Source organism: Clarias gariepinus, chromosome 22, assembly GCF_024256425.1.
Source record: "Clarias gariepinus isolate MV-2021 ecotype Netherlands chromosome 22, CGAR_prim_01v2, whole genome shotgun sequence".
Taxonomy (NCBI): domain Eukaryota; kingdom Metazoa; phylum Chordata; class Actinopteri; order Siluriformes; family Clariidae; genus Clarias; species Clarias gariepinus.
Genome location: NC_071121.1, coordinates 28,483,008 through 28,499,687, shown reverse-complemented (window position 1 = coordinate 28,499,687; position 16,680 = coordinate 28,483,008). Strand labels below are relative to the sequence as shown.

The window sequence follows — 16,680 nt, the reverse complement described above, 5'->3', positions numbered from 1 at the left end:
AACATTTTACCATCGGCATAATTCTAAAGAACAGGGACAAGATCATGCAACATGTTAGTTTTATACTGTGTATAGCCAGTTGTGTTATCCTGGAGGATAGACAATGTTGGACTTACGAACACACTGGACTTTTAGAGCGAGCTCTTAGAATGGAACTCGTTCATATGTTGGGGACTTAATGTAACTTCAGGCAAGGTTTTCAAATTTGAAGATGAATGAACAAGTCACTCAATCTGTATGCTGTCCTTCGATAAGCTTACTGACGTCAGGAGAGCCATGGTCTCTCTCTCTCTCTCTCTCACACACACACACACACACACCAAGTGTCAGCAAGTTTTGTTTATTAACAGCAAACATTTATTACAGTATATGTTTGGCCAAACAGCTGATGTTGTATTGATGTTGTGTACATGTGTTACTACAAACAACATAAACAATTTTAAAACATCCTGATGAAATCCCGAAGAACACAGAGTGGAAGATGATGTATAGGTGTTTGTCTAAATATGATCTAGAAAGTGTTTAAAAAAGAGAAAATGAAAGAGAGAGCCCTAGAAAGAGGACGTAGAGGAGGATAGGACAGGAGAGACGAGTTACACGTTACTATTTTTTAACATCAAAACCACAAATATATTAAAATAAACCCCAAGCACATTGTCTATGTTAATATGCCTAGTAAACTGGCCCCACCCACCATCAATACAACTCTAGTAAATGCTACCTGTCTTAGTAAACATGTCGTACACCTGATGATAACAACACAAGTGTATGTATAGGTGTGTGAGAAACTGGCTTGTTTATAATCTCCCTTTTGTCTCTATGTTCTCGGCTCCCATGTCTCCACCGTCATCTCTGTTATGTCAAACACCGGTATATGGAAGGTGACATCACGCCATTTCCTAAAACAGTTCTGTTTCTTAGTGACTCGGTCCTGAACAGTAAAACTGCAGATCTTTAACACCGGCAAATCCTGCAAACAAAAGCATGCACAAGTTACTTTCACGCCTTTTCTTTTTTTTTTTGTTCCTGGACATCAGTGAATAAAAACCAGACATTTCATTCAATTTAATGGGGTTTAATGTGTGTTGTACATTAGCGTTAAATCATGTAATGTTTGTAGTCAGGATTGAGACTGCTAATAACTACCGGACTCATCCTCTCACCTTATAATCACCCATTCGATTACGGTGGGAGTTTCCCCCGAGGGAAAGAGACAGAAACGAACTATTAATAGTATTGCATCAGTGGGAATTGCTAACTCTGAACTATTTTTGTTTTGTGATGAGTTTGTGTGCGGTACCAAAACTTTTAACTCTGTTCATGTATAAACACGAAAGTTAATAACTGTGGAAATTATGACGTTGGAGCCAGAACTTATTGTACAATAGCGCCACATCCATGGCGGCACGGTGGTGTAGTGGTTAGCACTGTCGCCGTGCACCTCCAGGGTCCGGGTTCGATTCCCGACTCTGTGTGCATGGAGTTTGCATGTTCTTCCCCGTGTTTGGTGGGTTTTCTTCGGGTACTTCAGTTTCCTTCCACTGGCATTTCATAGGATACTATACTCTCGTTACAACCGCAGTTATTAGCTAGCTTGGTGCAAATGTAGCACAATTATTAAGGAATAGAGTTTATATTTTCGATTTGAGGTTTTTTTATCGAGCGCAGGATTAAAATTTCAAATCAACTCAAATCTTCAGCCAGCTCTGAGTTCAGGATTTCTCGTGTTTCTAAGAGATATTGGAGTTCAGGTAATGCTACAGTGATTAACGCTACAGTGTAGTTAGCATGGGATTGTAATTTTTTTTCAGTCCTACAGCAACACGTCTGAGGACCATGTTAGCATTTCTGATGGTTGTGTGCTTCCCTCTGTATCTGGGTCTTCACATTGTCGGTAGAAAAGAGGCTCATGCTACAATCTAACCCTAAATCGATCAGGAAGTTAGTGGCGTCTGTCGCTAATAATGATGCTCAGCACAGATATCTGACTGCGTCACGCTGCTACAGCTCATTTCTTCCAGTCAGAAGCATGTGTAGTCATGAGCGCAGCATAAATTCCTAAATGTTTATTATTCTTTTAACAGATGAGAGAAGTAGACAAACAACTTAAGCGTCAAAGAGAAAACCTGTGTGTGTGTGTGTGTGTGTGTGTGTGTGCGAGCATAATGTACCTGTATATTCATGTAAGAGGCAATGATGCCCCAGTCATGTTTACACTTAGAACAGTACATCTTCTCCTTCTTGGTAAAGTTGCCAAATTTCTTGATTTTATCGTGAGGTTCAGTGGCACAGCGATTAAATATGGAGCGATCCAGCACGATGTGGTGAGATTCCTGCAAGATGAGTTTAGTCAATCGTTTAGAGTTTACACCTCCACACATTTTCATTTCACATTGCTTTGTTTTACTTTTATTCTTTAGTTAATTATGAATTAACAAGTTTCTAATTTATTTATCTAATCCTCTGATGCTCTGTTAGAGCACTAATTAGTTGAAAAATTATAAAAGAAAATAGATAGATTAGGATGTAAAGTGCAAGAATTAGGTCTTAAGAGTCTAATGCTTAGGGTGTAGTGTCTGGGATGAAGTGTTTAGGGTGTAGAGTGTGGGGATTAAACTGTAGGGACGGGATGATATAATGTAAGAATTAAGGAGCAGAGCTCAGAAAAATTTTCACACCCCAATTTTAGAAAGTTACATGCTTTACTCAGTTGCAGTTTAGCAGCAGGATTTAGTTTTTAGTGTATTGTCTATGGCATAGACTTATGGAAACTAGAATGTAGGATTTAATCTGTAGTGTGTAGGGTGTAGGGCTAAGGACATTGGGTGTAGGGTGTAAGGTACCTGTAGCACCCGTATGTCGTCACTTAAACAGGCAAACTCCTTGCATTTTCCACACAGGAGGTTGTAACTCCCCTCAGTCCGAGGTTTCTCTGCACAAGAGTTCGCATGGGCTCTGCGGAAAATGTCCTCCTTCTGGAACCGATCCACCTACACACACACAAAACACAAATAAACACACAAAGCATGTGTGAATATCATATCATCGTATTCTTCTTCACAGATAAGAAAACGTAGTAGGAATTAAGGGAACTTCCCTCTTCTGACTCAGATCCTATTTGACTGATTGTTATCAGTTCGTAGATTTAAATGGTGACTATTATGTTCTCAAATGGAGTTTTGTATTCCACAGGGTTCAGTTTTAGGCCCACTGCTGATTTCTCTTTACATGCTTTCTCTGGGCAGCATAATGTCTTACGATCCGCCACGCCTACTTCGATCAAAGGATGCAGGCTGCTTGTCAGTACCGCGTATTATTAAAACTACAGCTGGGGGCGGAGCTTTTTCTTACAAAGCCCCAAAATTATGGAATAGTCTTCCAAATAGTGTTCGGGACTCAGACACAGTCTCAGTGTTTAAGTCCAGGCTAAAAACCTATTTATTTAATCAAGCATTTTTATAAATAGATTAGCCTTAGGTAAAGGAGCAGATCTGGGGGACTCATGGACGTAGAGTATTATGGTGAACTGGTATGTTTGGATGCTGTCTTCCTCACTCTCATTGATCACACAGGTTTGCTGACGGTGAGGTGATTGGTTGCTTTACATCTCAGTTCCCCCTCATGTCTGTGTTTCCCTCTGGCTCCTCCCCTTTAGTTATGATGTCATAGTTAGTCCTGCCGGAGTCTCTGCTTGCACTCTACAGTTAATATACATTCACATTATACATTGTGTGACTGTGACCATACCTAACTGTTATCTCTCCTACTCTTCTGCTCTCTCCTCGTCTCTCTCTTTCCCTCTCTCTGTCTCTCTGTTGACCTATACATGTCTCTCCTGAGCTGCCAGTGAGTCCTGGAGTCCTGCTTCTGGTTGGAGATCTCGTCACATGGACGCCCCGTGTGGTCTGTCTGGGATGCGTGTGATGACTGGAAGCGATTCCACTTTTCCACAAAGACGGTCCTGTTCTTGGCTGATGCAGACAGTCGTTTTCTGAAGACTTGTGAGCCTCAAATAACCAACTGGACTCCATATGAACTTCTCCACATCTCCTGTTATACTGAACTTCCAGCCTCCTAACACACAGTATGAGTGCAGATCAATCCCTGCTATCTGTTATCACCCAGATGAGGATGGGTTCCCTGTTGAGTCTGGTTCCTCTCAAGGTTTCTTCCTATTACCATCTCAGGGATTTTTTTCTTGCCACTGTCGCTGTCATTCTTGGCTTGGTCATCAGGGACGATCTTATCATTTTAATTCGTATACATTCACATTTTATACAAACTTCAAAAATTCTTTTGATTGTGTAAAGTGAAAGTGTAACGTGAAAGAGGTTAGACAGGTGAAAGAGGAGTAATGATCTAAGACAGGGGGAAGACGAGACAGGTACAGGTGAGAGAGGTGAGACACCTTGGCACACAGACACTCAGGTAAGCTCTGCAGGTTTTTAATCGCCGCCTCCACCAGCTTCTCTCTCTCCATGTTAAGTTTCTCTTTATCAATCTGCTCCTGCCTGCTGGAGATCAGGATACACTTGCTGCCCTGAGCTCTGCCTCGTCCTGTACACACACACACACACACACACAAACTGTTTTTAGTGAAGTCCTTCAGAGCAATGCTGCCACCTAGTGACTACTGAATGACAAAACATTTCCTATACAGAATATTGACCTTGTTTTAATATAATGTATGTATAAGTGTGTGCATGTCAGTTCATGTGTGAAAGACAGTGAGTGTGTGTGTGTGTGTGTGTGTGTGTGTGTGTGTGTACATGCTACAGTACCTCGAACCTGCACCATCTTGACAACGTTGCCAACGTATTCATACATGAGCACCAGGTTGCATTGTGGAATATCGATGCCCTCGTCAGCGACGGAGGTGGCGATGAGAATCTTACTCTGATTAGAGCTCTTAAAGGAGTCAAGCACACCCCTCTGTCCAGTCAGAGTCATACCTACACACACACACACACACACACACACACATATAAAACACATGCAAACACACACAGAGAACATTTTATTGTTTTGTGTATGTGTGTGTGTGTGTGTGTGTCTGTCTGTACCTGACCCAGGCCGTTGTGATTTTCTTCCTTTTCCAATCAGGACTCCAGGCTTCAGAAATTTCAATGAATCTGTCTCCTCTATCCACTTTTTTAGAGCCTGAAACACACACAGCATTTTTTTAATTGACCTTACATTATATTATAGATAGACACACAGGGAAAAGCCGGGTGGCCTGATATCGGCAAGGAGACAGATGCTGATGAAGAGAGACAAACAGACAGACAGATAGACAGGCAGAAGAACTGTTGTTAGAAAGACAGACTGAGAGAGTTGGACAGGTGGACAGACAAAGAGCCGGCCAGAGAGACAGACAAACATACAGACAGAAAGAGGGACAGGGACAGACAGAGAGCCAGACAGGAGGACAAACAGAGAGACAAACAGATGGCCAGACAAAAAAAAAACAGATAGGTGGACAGATATAGAGCCAGACTGTTGGACTTACAGAGAGCCAGACAGACAGTCAGGCAGAGACACAGACAGAAAGAAAGACAGATGGACAGGGACAGATAAAAAAAACAGAGAGAGAGTCAGACAGAGAGCCAGACAGATAGATAGGGACAGACATAGCATCAGACAGAAAGGCAGACAAGTGGACAGAGACAGAGAAAGAGCCAGACAAATGGAAAGGGCCAGACAAAGAGCTAGACAGAGAGCCAGACAAACATACAGACAGAAAGAGGGACAGGGCCAGACAGAGAGCCAGACAGGAGGACAAACAGAGAGACAAACAGGTGGCCGGACTAAAAAAACAGATAGGTGGACAGATATAGAGCCAGACTGTTGGACTTACAGAGAGCCAGACAGACAGTCAGGCAGAGACACAGACAGAAAGAAAGACAGATGGACAGGGACAGATAAAAAAAAACAGAGAGAGAGTCAGACAGTGAGCCAGACAGATAGATAGGGACAGATATAGCATCGGACAGAAAGGCAGACAAGTGGACAGAGACAGAGAAGGAGCCAGACAAAAGACGAAGAGCTAGACAGAGAGCCAGACAAGTGATCAAGGACAGACAGAGAGCGAGATAGGTGGACATACAGACAGCCAGACAGAGCACCAGATAGGTGGACAGGGACAGACAGAGAGCCAGACAGGTGACTGACATCAGCGAGGGCGCGGGTCCTGACGAACAGCACAGTGCGGGTCTGCTCATTGTTGCAGTATTCTTCATCCAGGATGAACTTGAGCTCCTGCAGTTTGGGGTTTTCTTCTCCTTTAGCAGCCAAACGCCGCAGCTGCTCATGCTGATCTACAGAATTATAGACATGAACACACACCATTAATCTAAACACACCACAAGGTCAAACAAACTACATATAACCGCGTAACATAAAAGTACAGACTGGCGCAGACTGCAGGTGTCGTCGGGGCGGTAACTCACCGTGGTATAAGGCGATGAGCTGCTCCTCGGTTTGGTCCGGGGCGGCGTTACTGATGTCCTTGATGAACGCGTCCATGAAGTTCAGCGCGTCTTTAGTGCGAGCGTCCTCGTTAATGATCAGAGCATCGTTATATTTCTAATCAACACAACACACACAAAGGCTGTGTTACAGCTCTTCTTGTGTGTGTGTGTCTGTATGTGTGTGTGTGTGTGTGTGTGTGTGTGAGTGAGACCGACCCTGAGATGTTCCGTGTAGGTATACAGTGCTCGGCAGACTCTGCGCTCCTCCTCGTAGTCGGTGAACTGTAGCAGCCTGCAGCGTTTCTGTACATCCACAATCCACTGCTCATACATCTGACTACCATAATCACCTCTCTGTACCTGGGAGACAGTGCCTGACAAACACACACACACACACACACACACACACACACGAAGAATTAAGTAAGGTTTTTAGATTATCTGCAACACACGTGCAGTACCGTCATAGGCATTACTCTGTGTGTGTGTGTGTGTGTGTGTGTGTGTGTGTGTGTGTGTTTGAAAGTTACCAATAGGGTAGGCTCTTGAAGCCAGCTGTTCGATGCGGTTCATGATGTCTTTGATGATGAGAATGAAGGGATCTGAGGTGCGCGGTACAACTGCAAAAAAGTCTACACACACACACACACACACACACACACAAAGTTAGTATTGTTTAGACTGGATATGGTAGTAAAACTCTAGAGGTATGTGTGTGTGTACCTTTCTCAGGTGTGTGTACGAACGACCTGAGTTCATCGATTTTCTCGGTAACCGTGGTGATGACCCGGGCGTCCAGGTTCGCACACAGCTGGCAGATGTTGTTCTCAGCCTCACGAACGTTCTTAAAACTCCCGATACCAACTGACGCCGTGAAACCGACCACCTGACACAGAGATTACAGATAATTATCGCATTGTGGGGACATCACTCTGGATACACACCAACATTATGGGAACCAAAAGCGATATGGGGACAAAAAAGCATGTCCCCACAATGGTGAAGCACTGTAACGTGTTGGGGAGGGTGTAAATAAGTGCCTCACAAATTTCTCGCCCCCTTTGGTCTTGAACCGGTATTTTTTTGGTGGGCGGGGTTCACACACACGCTTCACACACTCTGCAAGTCTAATTTACGCAAATTACAGCACGCGCATTACGACCGTTCACTTAGAGGCCTGTGGGTTATCTGCACATGCATGGTAGGTACAGTATAGTGTACAGTATAACAAACATGCGCATATGCGTACAGAAGGACTAGATGCCTTTACAGTGATGTGGTAAGTGAATGTGTGTTAAGTTAGATATTAACGTTTTTAAGGTTAAGTTAAAAATAAACAGAAACTGTAGGTGTGCAAAAAAGTATCTGAATAGACCAGTAAAGTTGTCAAAAAAGATAATTAAATTATTATTAAATTAAGTTAAAGAGTGAAAACTTAAAACAGATAATTGTCATGTTTTATTTATTTATGTCTTTGACGGAAATTCAACTTTTTAAATTGGGTATTTTGTGTTAAATTACATTTTTAATTTTTAAACGGTGGAATGAAACCCATACGCGGTGTCATGGTGAATTTGTAGTCTTTTTCAATAGCAACCTGTTTTTGGAAACATTGTGTGGAAATTAGAAATGAACTAGAAATTTGGACAGACAAACAGCCAGACAGAGACCCAGACAGAAAGAAAGACAGATGGACAGAGACAGCTAAAAGAGCCAGACAGAGAGCCAGACAGATAGCTAGGGATAGACCACCAGACAGAAAGACAGACAAGTGGACAGAGACAGAGAAAGAGCCAGACAAATGGAAAGGGACAGACAGAGAGCTAGACAGAGAGCCAGACAAGTGATCAAGGACAGACAGAGAGCGAGATAGGTGGACAGACAGACAGCCAGACAAGTGGACATATACAGTAGAGAGCATAAAGAGAGTCAGACAGGTGCACAGATAGTGAGTGAGACAGGTGGACATACAGTACAGACAAGATGGTACAGACAGTGATGTTCCCACATCATCATTAACATCAGCTAAATGTGTGTATGCAAATTAGGTCACTAGCGATGTCCCCACAACATTATGAAAACCAGTTTATTTTCTGTGTATGCAAATTTGGTCCCCACTAATGACTGGTTTTTGTTATGTCCTCATAAGCACAATTTTTTTTTTACTGTAAAACTGTAAATTGAAGTGATATTTGTGTTTAGATCATTTAAATGTACAAGCCTGATTTTTCTCACCCAGAGGATCACTGGAAAGGGGTGTCCCCAAAACTGATGGGTGGGACTACTGTCCACATAATGCCCTAATTATAAACATGTGTGTGTGTATGTGCTGTGTGTGTGTGTATGTGGTTTGTGTGTGTGTATGTGGTGTGTGTGCGTGGTGTGTGTACATGTGTGTTCCTGAAGCAGCGTGTGTACATGTGTGGTGTGTGTGTGTGTGTGTGTGTGCATGTCTGCGTACCTGAGGCAGTCTGTGTGTGTGTGTGTTGTTTTTGGTGGTGATGTACTGGCCCATGATGTTGTTGTACGGGTGTTTTCCGGTGGTGTTGTGACACTCGTCCAGCAGCAGCAGTGTGAAGGTCTCGAGCGACGTCACTTCACCGTGCTGCAGAGCGTTCACCAGGATCTGAGGAGTTATCACCAACACGTCGGTGTTGGACACCAGGGTGGGCAGAGACACGTCCTCCATGTCCCCACACACGCCTGTCACCCTGCTCACACACACACACATACACACACATCATTATACTGCATATATAAACATGAGACACTGTGAGCATAACAGGACTCTCTGATCAGAAAAATGAGTGTGTGTGTGTGTGTGTGTGTGTGTATATATATACCACGTTCCAAATTATTATGCAAATTGGATGAAAGTGTCAAACATTAAATATTTAGTTTTTAAATTAAACTCATGTTGTTGTGTCTCAGAGCTCTTTGGATCACTGAAATGAATCTCACACACGTGGGATAATTATTTTCCCAGATGAACCCAATTAAAGGAAAAGTACTGAAGAAAGTTGTTCCACATCATTAAGCAGGCCACAGGTTTCAAGCAATATGGGAAAGAAAAAGGATCTCTGCTGTCGAAAAGTGTCAAATAGTGCAATGTCTTGGACACGGAATGAAAACATTAGATATTTCATGAAAACTTAAGCGTGATCATCGTACTGTGAAGACATTCGTGGCTGATGCAGAAACTGTTGCAGTCGGCCCAGAAATACATAAAGACAAATTTTCAAACAGTCTTGTTTAGTGATGAGCGTAATGGAACCCTGGATGGTCCAGATGGATGAAGTAGTAGATGGTTGGTGGACGGCCACCATGTCCCAACAAGGCTGCGACGAGGTAATGGTGTCATGTTTTGGGCCAGAATCATGGGGAGAGAGCCGACACGCCTCTTTAGGGGGTCTCTGAAGGTATGAAAATGACCTCAGCAAAGTATATAGACTTTTTTACTGACCACTATCTTCCATGGTACAAAAAGAAGAACCGTGCCTTCTGTAGCAAAATCATCTTCGTGCATGTCAATGCACCATCTCATGCTGAAAAGAATACCTCTGTGTCATTGGCTGCTCTGGGAATAAAAGATGAGAAACTCATGGTGTGGACACCATCCTCCCCTGACCTCAACCCTATTGAGAACCTCTGGAGCATCCTCAAGCAAAAGATCTATGAGGGTGGGAGGCGGTTCACATCAAAACAGCAGCTCTGGGAGGCTATTCTGACATCCTGCAAGAAATTCAAGCAAAAACTCTCCAAAAACTCACAAGTTCAATGGATACAAGAATTGTGAAGGTGATATTAAAGAAGGGGTCCAATGTTAAGATGTAACATGCCCTGTTAGGATGATTTTGATTTAAATAGCTTTTGATTTCAGTAAATATGACCCCCTAAAGCTGCAAGTTCATCAAAAGCCATTTTCTATAAAATGTTTTAACTCTGTTGTGTATAATAAATTGGAACAGTGCCTTTTCAGTTTTTTTTAAATAAATGTTGTTATCATTAGGAGGTGTGTGTGTGCATGTGTGTGTGTGTGTGTGTGTGTGTGTGTGTGTGTGCGTGCCTGATGTCTGGCTCCTTGCTAAAGTGCTCCTTGAACAGTTTGTACTGTTGCTCATAAACCTCAACTTTGGTTGCCATGAAAACCACTTTGGCCGTCTCAGGGTACTTCTTCAGGTGATGCTCACAGATCGCCACGGCAACGATGGTTTTACCACAACCTGGAAGCACACACAGAGTTATTACACATACACACACACACACACACACTCCTCATGTATGCACACAAACTCACGGACACACACACACACATACACTCTGCCTCAGGAACGCACACACACACACACACACACACACACACACAGGTACCTGTAGGAGCGCAGATGATGGTGTTGACTCCGCTGTACGCGACCATCGCGAGCTCTTTCTGATACTCTCTCAACTTCTTCTCTGTGTGTCTCTCACACACACTGGCCACGCCCCCTGCACAGAGGTCAAAGGTCACCAGGAACCACACTTCAGAACTGTATTTTTTGTGTGCGTATAATTATTGCTCTGTGTGTGTGTGTGTGTGTGTGCGTGTGTGTGTGTGTGTGTGTACCCTCCACTCCCCCTAGACACGGCTCAGACAGACTCGTCTCACTGCTGCTCATCAGGTCGTCCCCCTCACTGTCCTCTCGGTACTCTAAACACAACGTTGTCATGACAACATCGTTCTCCTCACAGTCCTGAACACAATTCCCATTTTCATCTGTAACACACACACACACACACACACACACACACACACACACACACAGCATTAATGTGAATAGTATGAAGTTTTTTCAAATTAATTTAATTTTGGAATGTGTGTGTGTGTGTGTGTGTGTGTGTGTGTGTGTGTGTGTCTATATACCAGGCTCTAGAACCTGTAGAGCCGAGTACTGCTGGCAGTTCTCCAGTGCCAGTTTGAAGACTTTAAACCAGTTTGATTTATCGCAGTCTCTCAGACAGTCCACTAACCGGCCATTTGCTGCACTACACCCCTTCTGCTCCTCCAACTGACACACACACACACACACACACACACACACACACACACACAGGTGAACATTGTGCTATAAACAGTATTAGTGTTTCAGTTTGTAATCCTGACATCACTGGGCTTCACCTCCACAGCCTGGGGCTTCACTGGTCTGGCCAGGAGCTTTATCTGTGTGTGTGTGTGTGTGTGTGTGTGTGTGTTACTCACCGCTTTGATCTCCTCACACTCACGATGTCTGAGACAGTCACTCATGTGTGGAAGCAGCTCTCCAGGCTTCATGTTTTTAATGATGGAGCCCTCAACCAGATCCAGCATCTTCCTGTGAGGACTCAGATCCTGCAGCTCTGTGAAGTCCCACTTACTGATGGCCAAGTGGAGACCTGTGTACTCTATACACACACACACACGCACACACACACACACACATAGCATAAAATCTTTATAAAGTTCCACAAAGAGAGAGAGAGAGAGAGAGAGAGCTTCTCAGTCTGCTCTGCTGGACCGACCTGAAGTCTGCAGAAAGTCCAGGAAGCCCTGAAACCAGCCGACCTCCTCCAGGTCCTGCATCCTGTCCAGCAGCATCTGAGCCGCCTCCGTCCGTGACGTCTTCTCCTTTGATAAAATCTTCTCCACTGACTCTGAGTTCATTCACACACACACACACATAAAATTCTGAGGTTTTTCACGGTGACAGTTTGAAGCGCACTGACTCCAGATAAAATGTTTGTAACATTAAGAATATCAAGGCTGTGACTGGACACTGTATGTTTGCTGCATCCTGTACAGTTTATGCTTTTGGGGAATAAACTCAGCAAAAAAGAGTCACGTCCTCTGACTTTCACCTTTTTTTTACTTTCAGTAAACTTAATGTATAAATATTTGTATGAACACTAAAAGAGTCAACACCATAAGACATAAACTAAAAATGATTCACAATGTGTCCCTGAATGAAGGGAGGCTCAAAATCAAAAGTACCAGTCAGTATCTGGTGGCCACCAGCTGCTTGAAGTACTGCAGTGCATCTCCTCCTCATGGACTGCCTATTGCGGACAGTCTGAGCACTGATGGAGGGATTGTGTGTTCCTGGTGTGACTCGGCCAGTTGTTGTGGCCATCCTGTACCTGTCACGCAGGTGTGATATTCGGATGTACCGATCCTGTGCGGGTGTCGTTACACGTGGTCTTCCACTGCGAGGATGATCGGCCGTCCTTCCCGTCTCCCCGTAGCGCCGTCTTAGGCGTCTCACGGTGCGGACATGGCGATTTATGGCCCTATCCACATCAGCAGTCCTCATGCCTCCCTGCAGCATGCCTAATGCACGTTCACGCAGATGAGCAGGGACCCTGGGCATCTTTCTTTGGGTGTTTTTCACAGTCGGTAGACAAGTCTCTTTAGTGTCCTGTGTCTTTAGAACTGTGACCTTAAATGCCTACTTTCTGTAAACTGTTAAGGTCTTAACGACCATTCCACAGGTGCATGTTAATTAATTAATTATGGTTAATTGAACATGCATGGAAAACATTGTTTAAACCCTTTACAATAAAGATCTGTAAAATTATTTTTTACAACATTATTGTTGAAATACACAAAAGGGACGTTTCTTTTTTTGCTGAGTGTAGTTCAAATGTAGGGTTGTGCCATTATACCACTCTTTACACTCTTATTTGAGCAACTTGTACTAAAGTTCAAATTTCCTGGAAACATTTTTATAGGTGATAAATTTTATTTCCTGTAACTCTGACACTTTCCATTTGTCTCCTTCTCCATAGATGTGAACTATTCCATTTTAATTCAATTTTTTTTACATGTACATAATGTAAATTTTACAGCCAAATGTTTTTTATATTTTCTATAGCGTAAATATTTTTTATATATAATAAGATATAATAGAAAAAAGGAAAATATAATAAGAAAAATATAATATAAAAAGTATATTATTCAAATAAGGAAAAAAAATCCTTATTTGAATAATATACTTTTTATATTATATTTTTCTTTTTATTATTATGTTCTTATATTATATTTTTCTTTGGTTTTTTTTTTAGGTCAATGGCGGTTGTTAAAACATTTTACTGCATATCACACTGTGTAAGACTGTGTATGTGACAAATAAAACTTTAATTTGAACCCAAATCCTACACACGTGATTGGTGCAATATATACGTTATTAAGCACGAGTAATTCAGCCACACTAGAAGTACTTAAAAATAAACAGCTAAATGATAGACAATGATCTCCTGTTACACTAAACCTCCAGCCTCCTAACACACAGTATGAGTGCAGATCAATCCCTGCTCTCTGTTTCACCCAGATGAGGATGGGTTCCCTGTTGAGTCTGGTTCCTCTCAAGGTTCCTTCCTATTACCATCTCAGGGAGTTTCTCCCTCAACACCGTCACCCTCGATCTGATCCAGGGACGATCTGATCATCTGATTCACACACATTTTCTCACACATTTTTGTAATACTCATTTACGTAATTTTAATTCTGTAAAGCTGTTTTTCAGCCATGATACAAATAGAAATGAATTGAGTTGAAGTGAATTAAATATACAAAAATAAATTTCGGGTAAATTTTGGCAAAAGATAATACTGATTTGTTATAAGTGGGATAACTTTAATCCCACATTTAATCAATGTAAGCAGGAACCAGCCACAGTACTGCATACATATGTCCTGAACATGCCCAAAGATATATCATTTTTGGAGGTTTATGTTTGATACTTTATCAAAAATATGCCAAATATCATTAGAACCTTCTCCATTCATTGGACTTTTTGGTGTTGACTCAAGTGGTGCTCGCCTGATTGACTCCCAGGTGAATACGATAGCCTTTAGCTCCCTTCTCACTAGGAGAATAATCCTAGTTAAGTGGAAGAAGTCTTCGCCATTGGGTGATACCTAGATTAAAAAGTTCTTGTTTGAAATTTCTTTAGAAAACTTTTGATATTCAATAAAACGATCCAATTTTAGGATGTCTGGCAACCTATCTTAATAGGCCATTTAAATATACAGGTGTACACTACCATCATCATCATTATTTTAAGACATGAAGGTCAGCTGTTCTGGACCAGGTCTCACAAGAACAGTATTGTGTCGAGTGTGTTTGTTAAACCCATCATGATAAAACTGTCTCTCATGAAGACCTTCCCAGAAGAACAAAACCAAAACTGAGCTCTGCTGCAGAGGAGAAGTTCGTTTAGAGTCACCAGCCTCAGAAATCACCAATTAACAACCAGCAGCTCAGATTAGAGCCGTTATGAAGCTTTACAGAGCAGAAGGAGCAGATAAACATCTCAATATCAACTGTTCAGAGGAGATTATTGTGTGTTTGGGATAATAAACACCTTCAGTATTGTTTTAGAGAGAAATAAACATCAGGAACGATCATGGAGTTAGAAAGTGATCCCAAACTTTTGAGCGGTAGTGTAGATCAATTCAAAACCTTCTTGTTTGGGATGTTTTTTATTCATTTCTTTGATGTTTATTTGTTTATTTATATATATATTCTGTTCTATTTCTTTTTCTGCTGACTGGCTGTTGTTTTCTTATGGGTGGAAAAATTGTGTACATGTATTTACATGTCTATGTATCTTTTAATTTAAAGTACTTTGGGTTACAAATAGGAATATTTACGCTGCTCAAGTGTTACACTGCAGATGTTTTGCCAGCAGATGGCGCTTGTGTGCATCGTTTTGACAGAATGCTATTTCCAATTCATTGCTGTAATGGTTCTGAATGACTAAAGGGGGAAAAATCCCATGAAGTTCCTTAGAACAAGAAATGAGCATTTTTGCCTCTAAAACTTCCCCACTTCCTATCCTGGGAACACAGAGAACACACAGTAAAGTGTTATTATGGGCAGTGGTGGCTCAAACAGTTAAGGGTGTGTGTTACTGATTACTGATTGGAAGATCAGGGTTTTTTGCCCCAGGACCACCAGGTTGCCGTCCTGAACCATATGTGCTCCAGGGGCGGTGTAACCTGTGGGTGACCCTATGCTCTGACCCCTACTTCCTAACTGGGATATGCAAGAAGAAAACAAATGTATGTAAAAGTGTGCTGTAAGATACATGTGACAAATAACTGAACATAATAATAATAATAATTATTATTATGTAGCATTCGCGTCACTCCACTGGTTCCTTGCAGGATTTGTTGTTGTGTAATGGGAGTGTGCTGCTCCCCAGGACAATGTTGTTCCTACGGCCTTATAAAATTTTCACTCAGTTTAAGACTAGTTTAAGGTTTGGTGGCCTTTAGTACTTTTCCCAAAATGCTTAGCTCGTTAATATTCTTCATATTTATATCCTGTAGTATTTTGTTCTTAGCAGTGCACTGCTGGTCATTTCTCACATGGGGGGCGCGGGGGGGGGGGGGAGGGGTGATTATAAAACTTTTAATGATCAAACTCTTCTCATGTCGCTAGTGCTCATAAAGCAAACCACACACACACACACACACAGACTCAGAGTTTGCTTTAAAAGCTTTAAACACCCCTGAACACGGAAGTCCCAGCACTTGCTCTGATGTCCGAGTGGGGATTGCCAGTGTGCACGCGACGCTCACCTGGATGACGTCACGCCGCGTGATAGTTTTCTAAACACAATTTACATCTACATTTACATTTAGGCATTTGGCAGACGCTCTTATCCAGAGTGACTTACATTTTTATCTCATTACACATCTGAGCAGTTGAGGGTTAAGGGCTGCGCTCAAGGGCACAACAGTGGCAACTCGGTGGTTGTGGGGTTTGAACCTGGGACCTTCCGAACCGTAGTCCAATGCCTTAACCACTGAGCTACCCCTTTAGCGTCACACATAGCCCCGCCCCCTCCGGTGTGTGTACAGAGTGTGTGTACGTCTCTTCTTTACAGCACAAAAATAAATTAATACATCAATTAATAATCAACACGTCTTGAATTTAAGCTGCTCGAGGGATAAACACACTCACACACACACTCACACACACACACACACAGCAGGTTGGTTTGTTTAGACAGAAGTGTTACCTTTATCCAGGTAGGTTGTCAGGAATCCCTGGATGTAAGAGGGCCGTAAAAACTGCACGATGTCCTGAGTGTACCTGCGGAGAGACTCCTTCTCCATCTCGTACATGATTCTCTCTATCACACTGTCCCGTGTCAAACCTCTCTGTCTCTCTCTCTCTCACACACACACA

At 42.5% G+C, this 16,680-nt stretch overlaps 1 protein-coding gene across 1 annotated transcript; it reads right to left on the bottom strand.

Annotated features, from left to right (window-relative positions):
* Window positions 1–324: 324 nt before the first annotated feature.
* rigi (RNA sensor RIG-I) lies at window positions 325–16,680 on the bottom strand. The gene is made up of 19 exons (XM_053482208.1): window positions 16,511–16,680; window positions 12,006–12,137; window positions 11,707–11,888; window positions 11,371–11,515; window positions 11,074–11,223; window positions 10,842–10,955; window positions 10,537–10,693; window positions 8,932–9,181; window positions 7,194–7,356; window positions 7,001–7,102; window positions 6,687–6,844; window positions 6,450–6,585; window positions 6,172–6,317; window positions 5,064–5,160; window positions 4,782–4,952; window positions 4,409–4,557; window positions 2,844–2,990; window positions 2,172–2,333; window positions 325–970 (listed from the first exon to the last, which is right to left on the bottom strand). The coding sequence occupies exons 1-19, from the start codon at window positions 16,614–16,616 to the stop codon at window positions 818–820; spliced, it is 2,820 nt and encodes a 939-aa protein (XP_053338183.1). The 5' UTR covers window positions 16,617–16,680; the 3' UTR covers window positions 325–817.

Bases quoted from the DNA above. Each gene is read 5' to 3' on its own strand.
- rigi (XM_053482208.1), bottom strand. From the start codon at position 16,616: ATGTACGAGATGGAGAAGGAGTCTCTCCGCAGGTACACTCAGGACATC. The intron at 11,889-12,005 runs GTCGGTCCAGCA...GTGTGTGTATAG, and splicing joins GGACTTTCTGCAGACTTCAG to AGTACACAGGTCTCCACTTG. The intron at 2,334-2,843 runs GTACCTTACACC...CTCATCTTGCAG, and splicing joins ACGACATACGGGTGCTACAG to GAATCTCACCACATCGTGCT.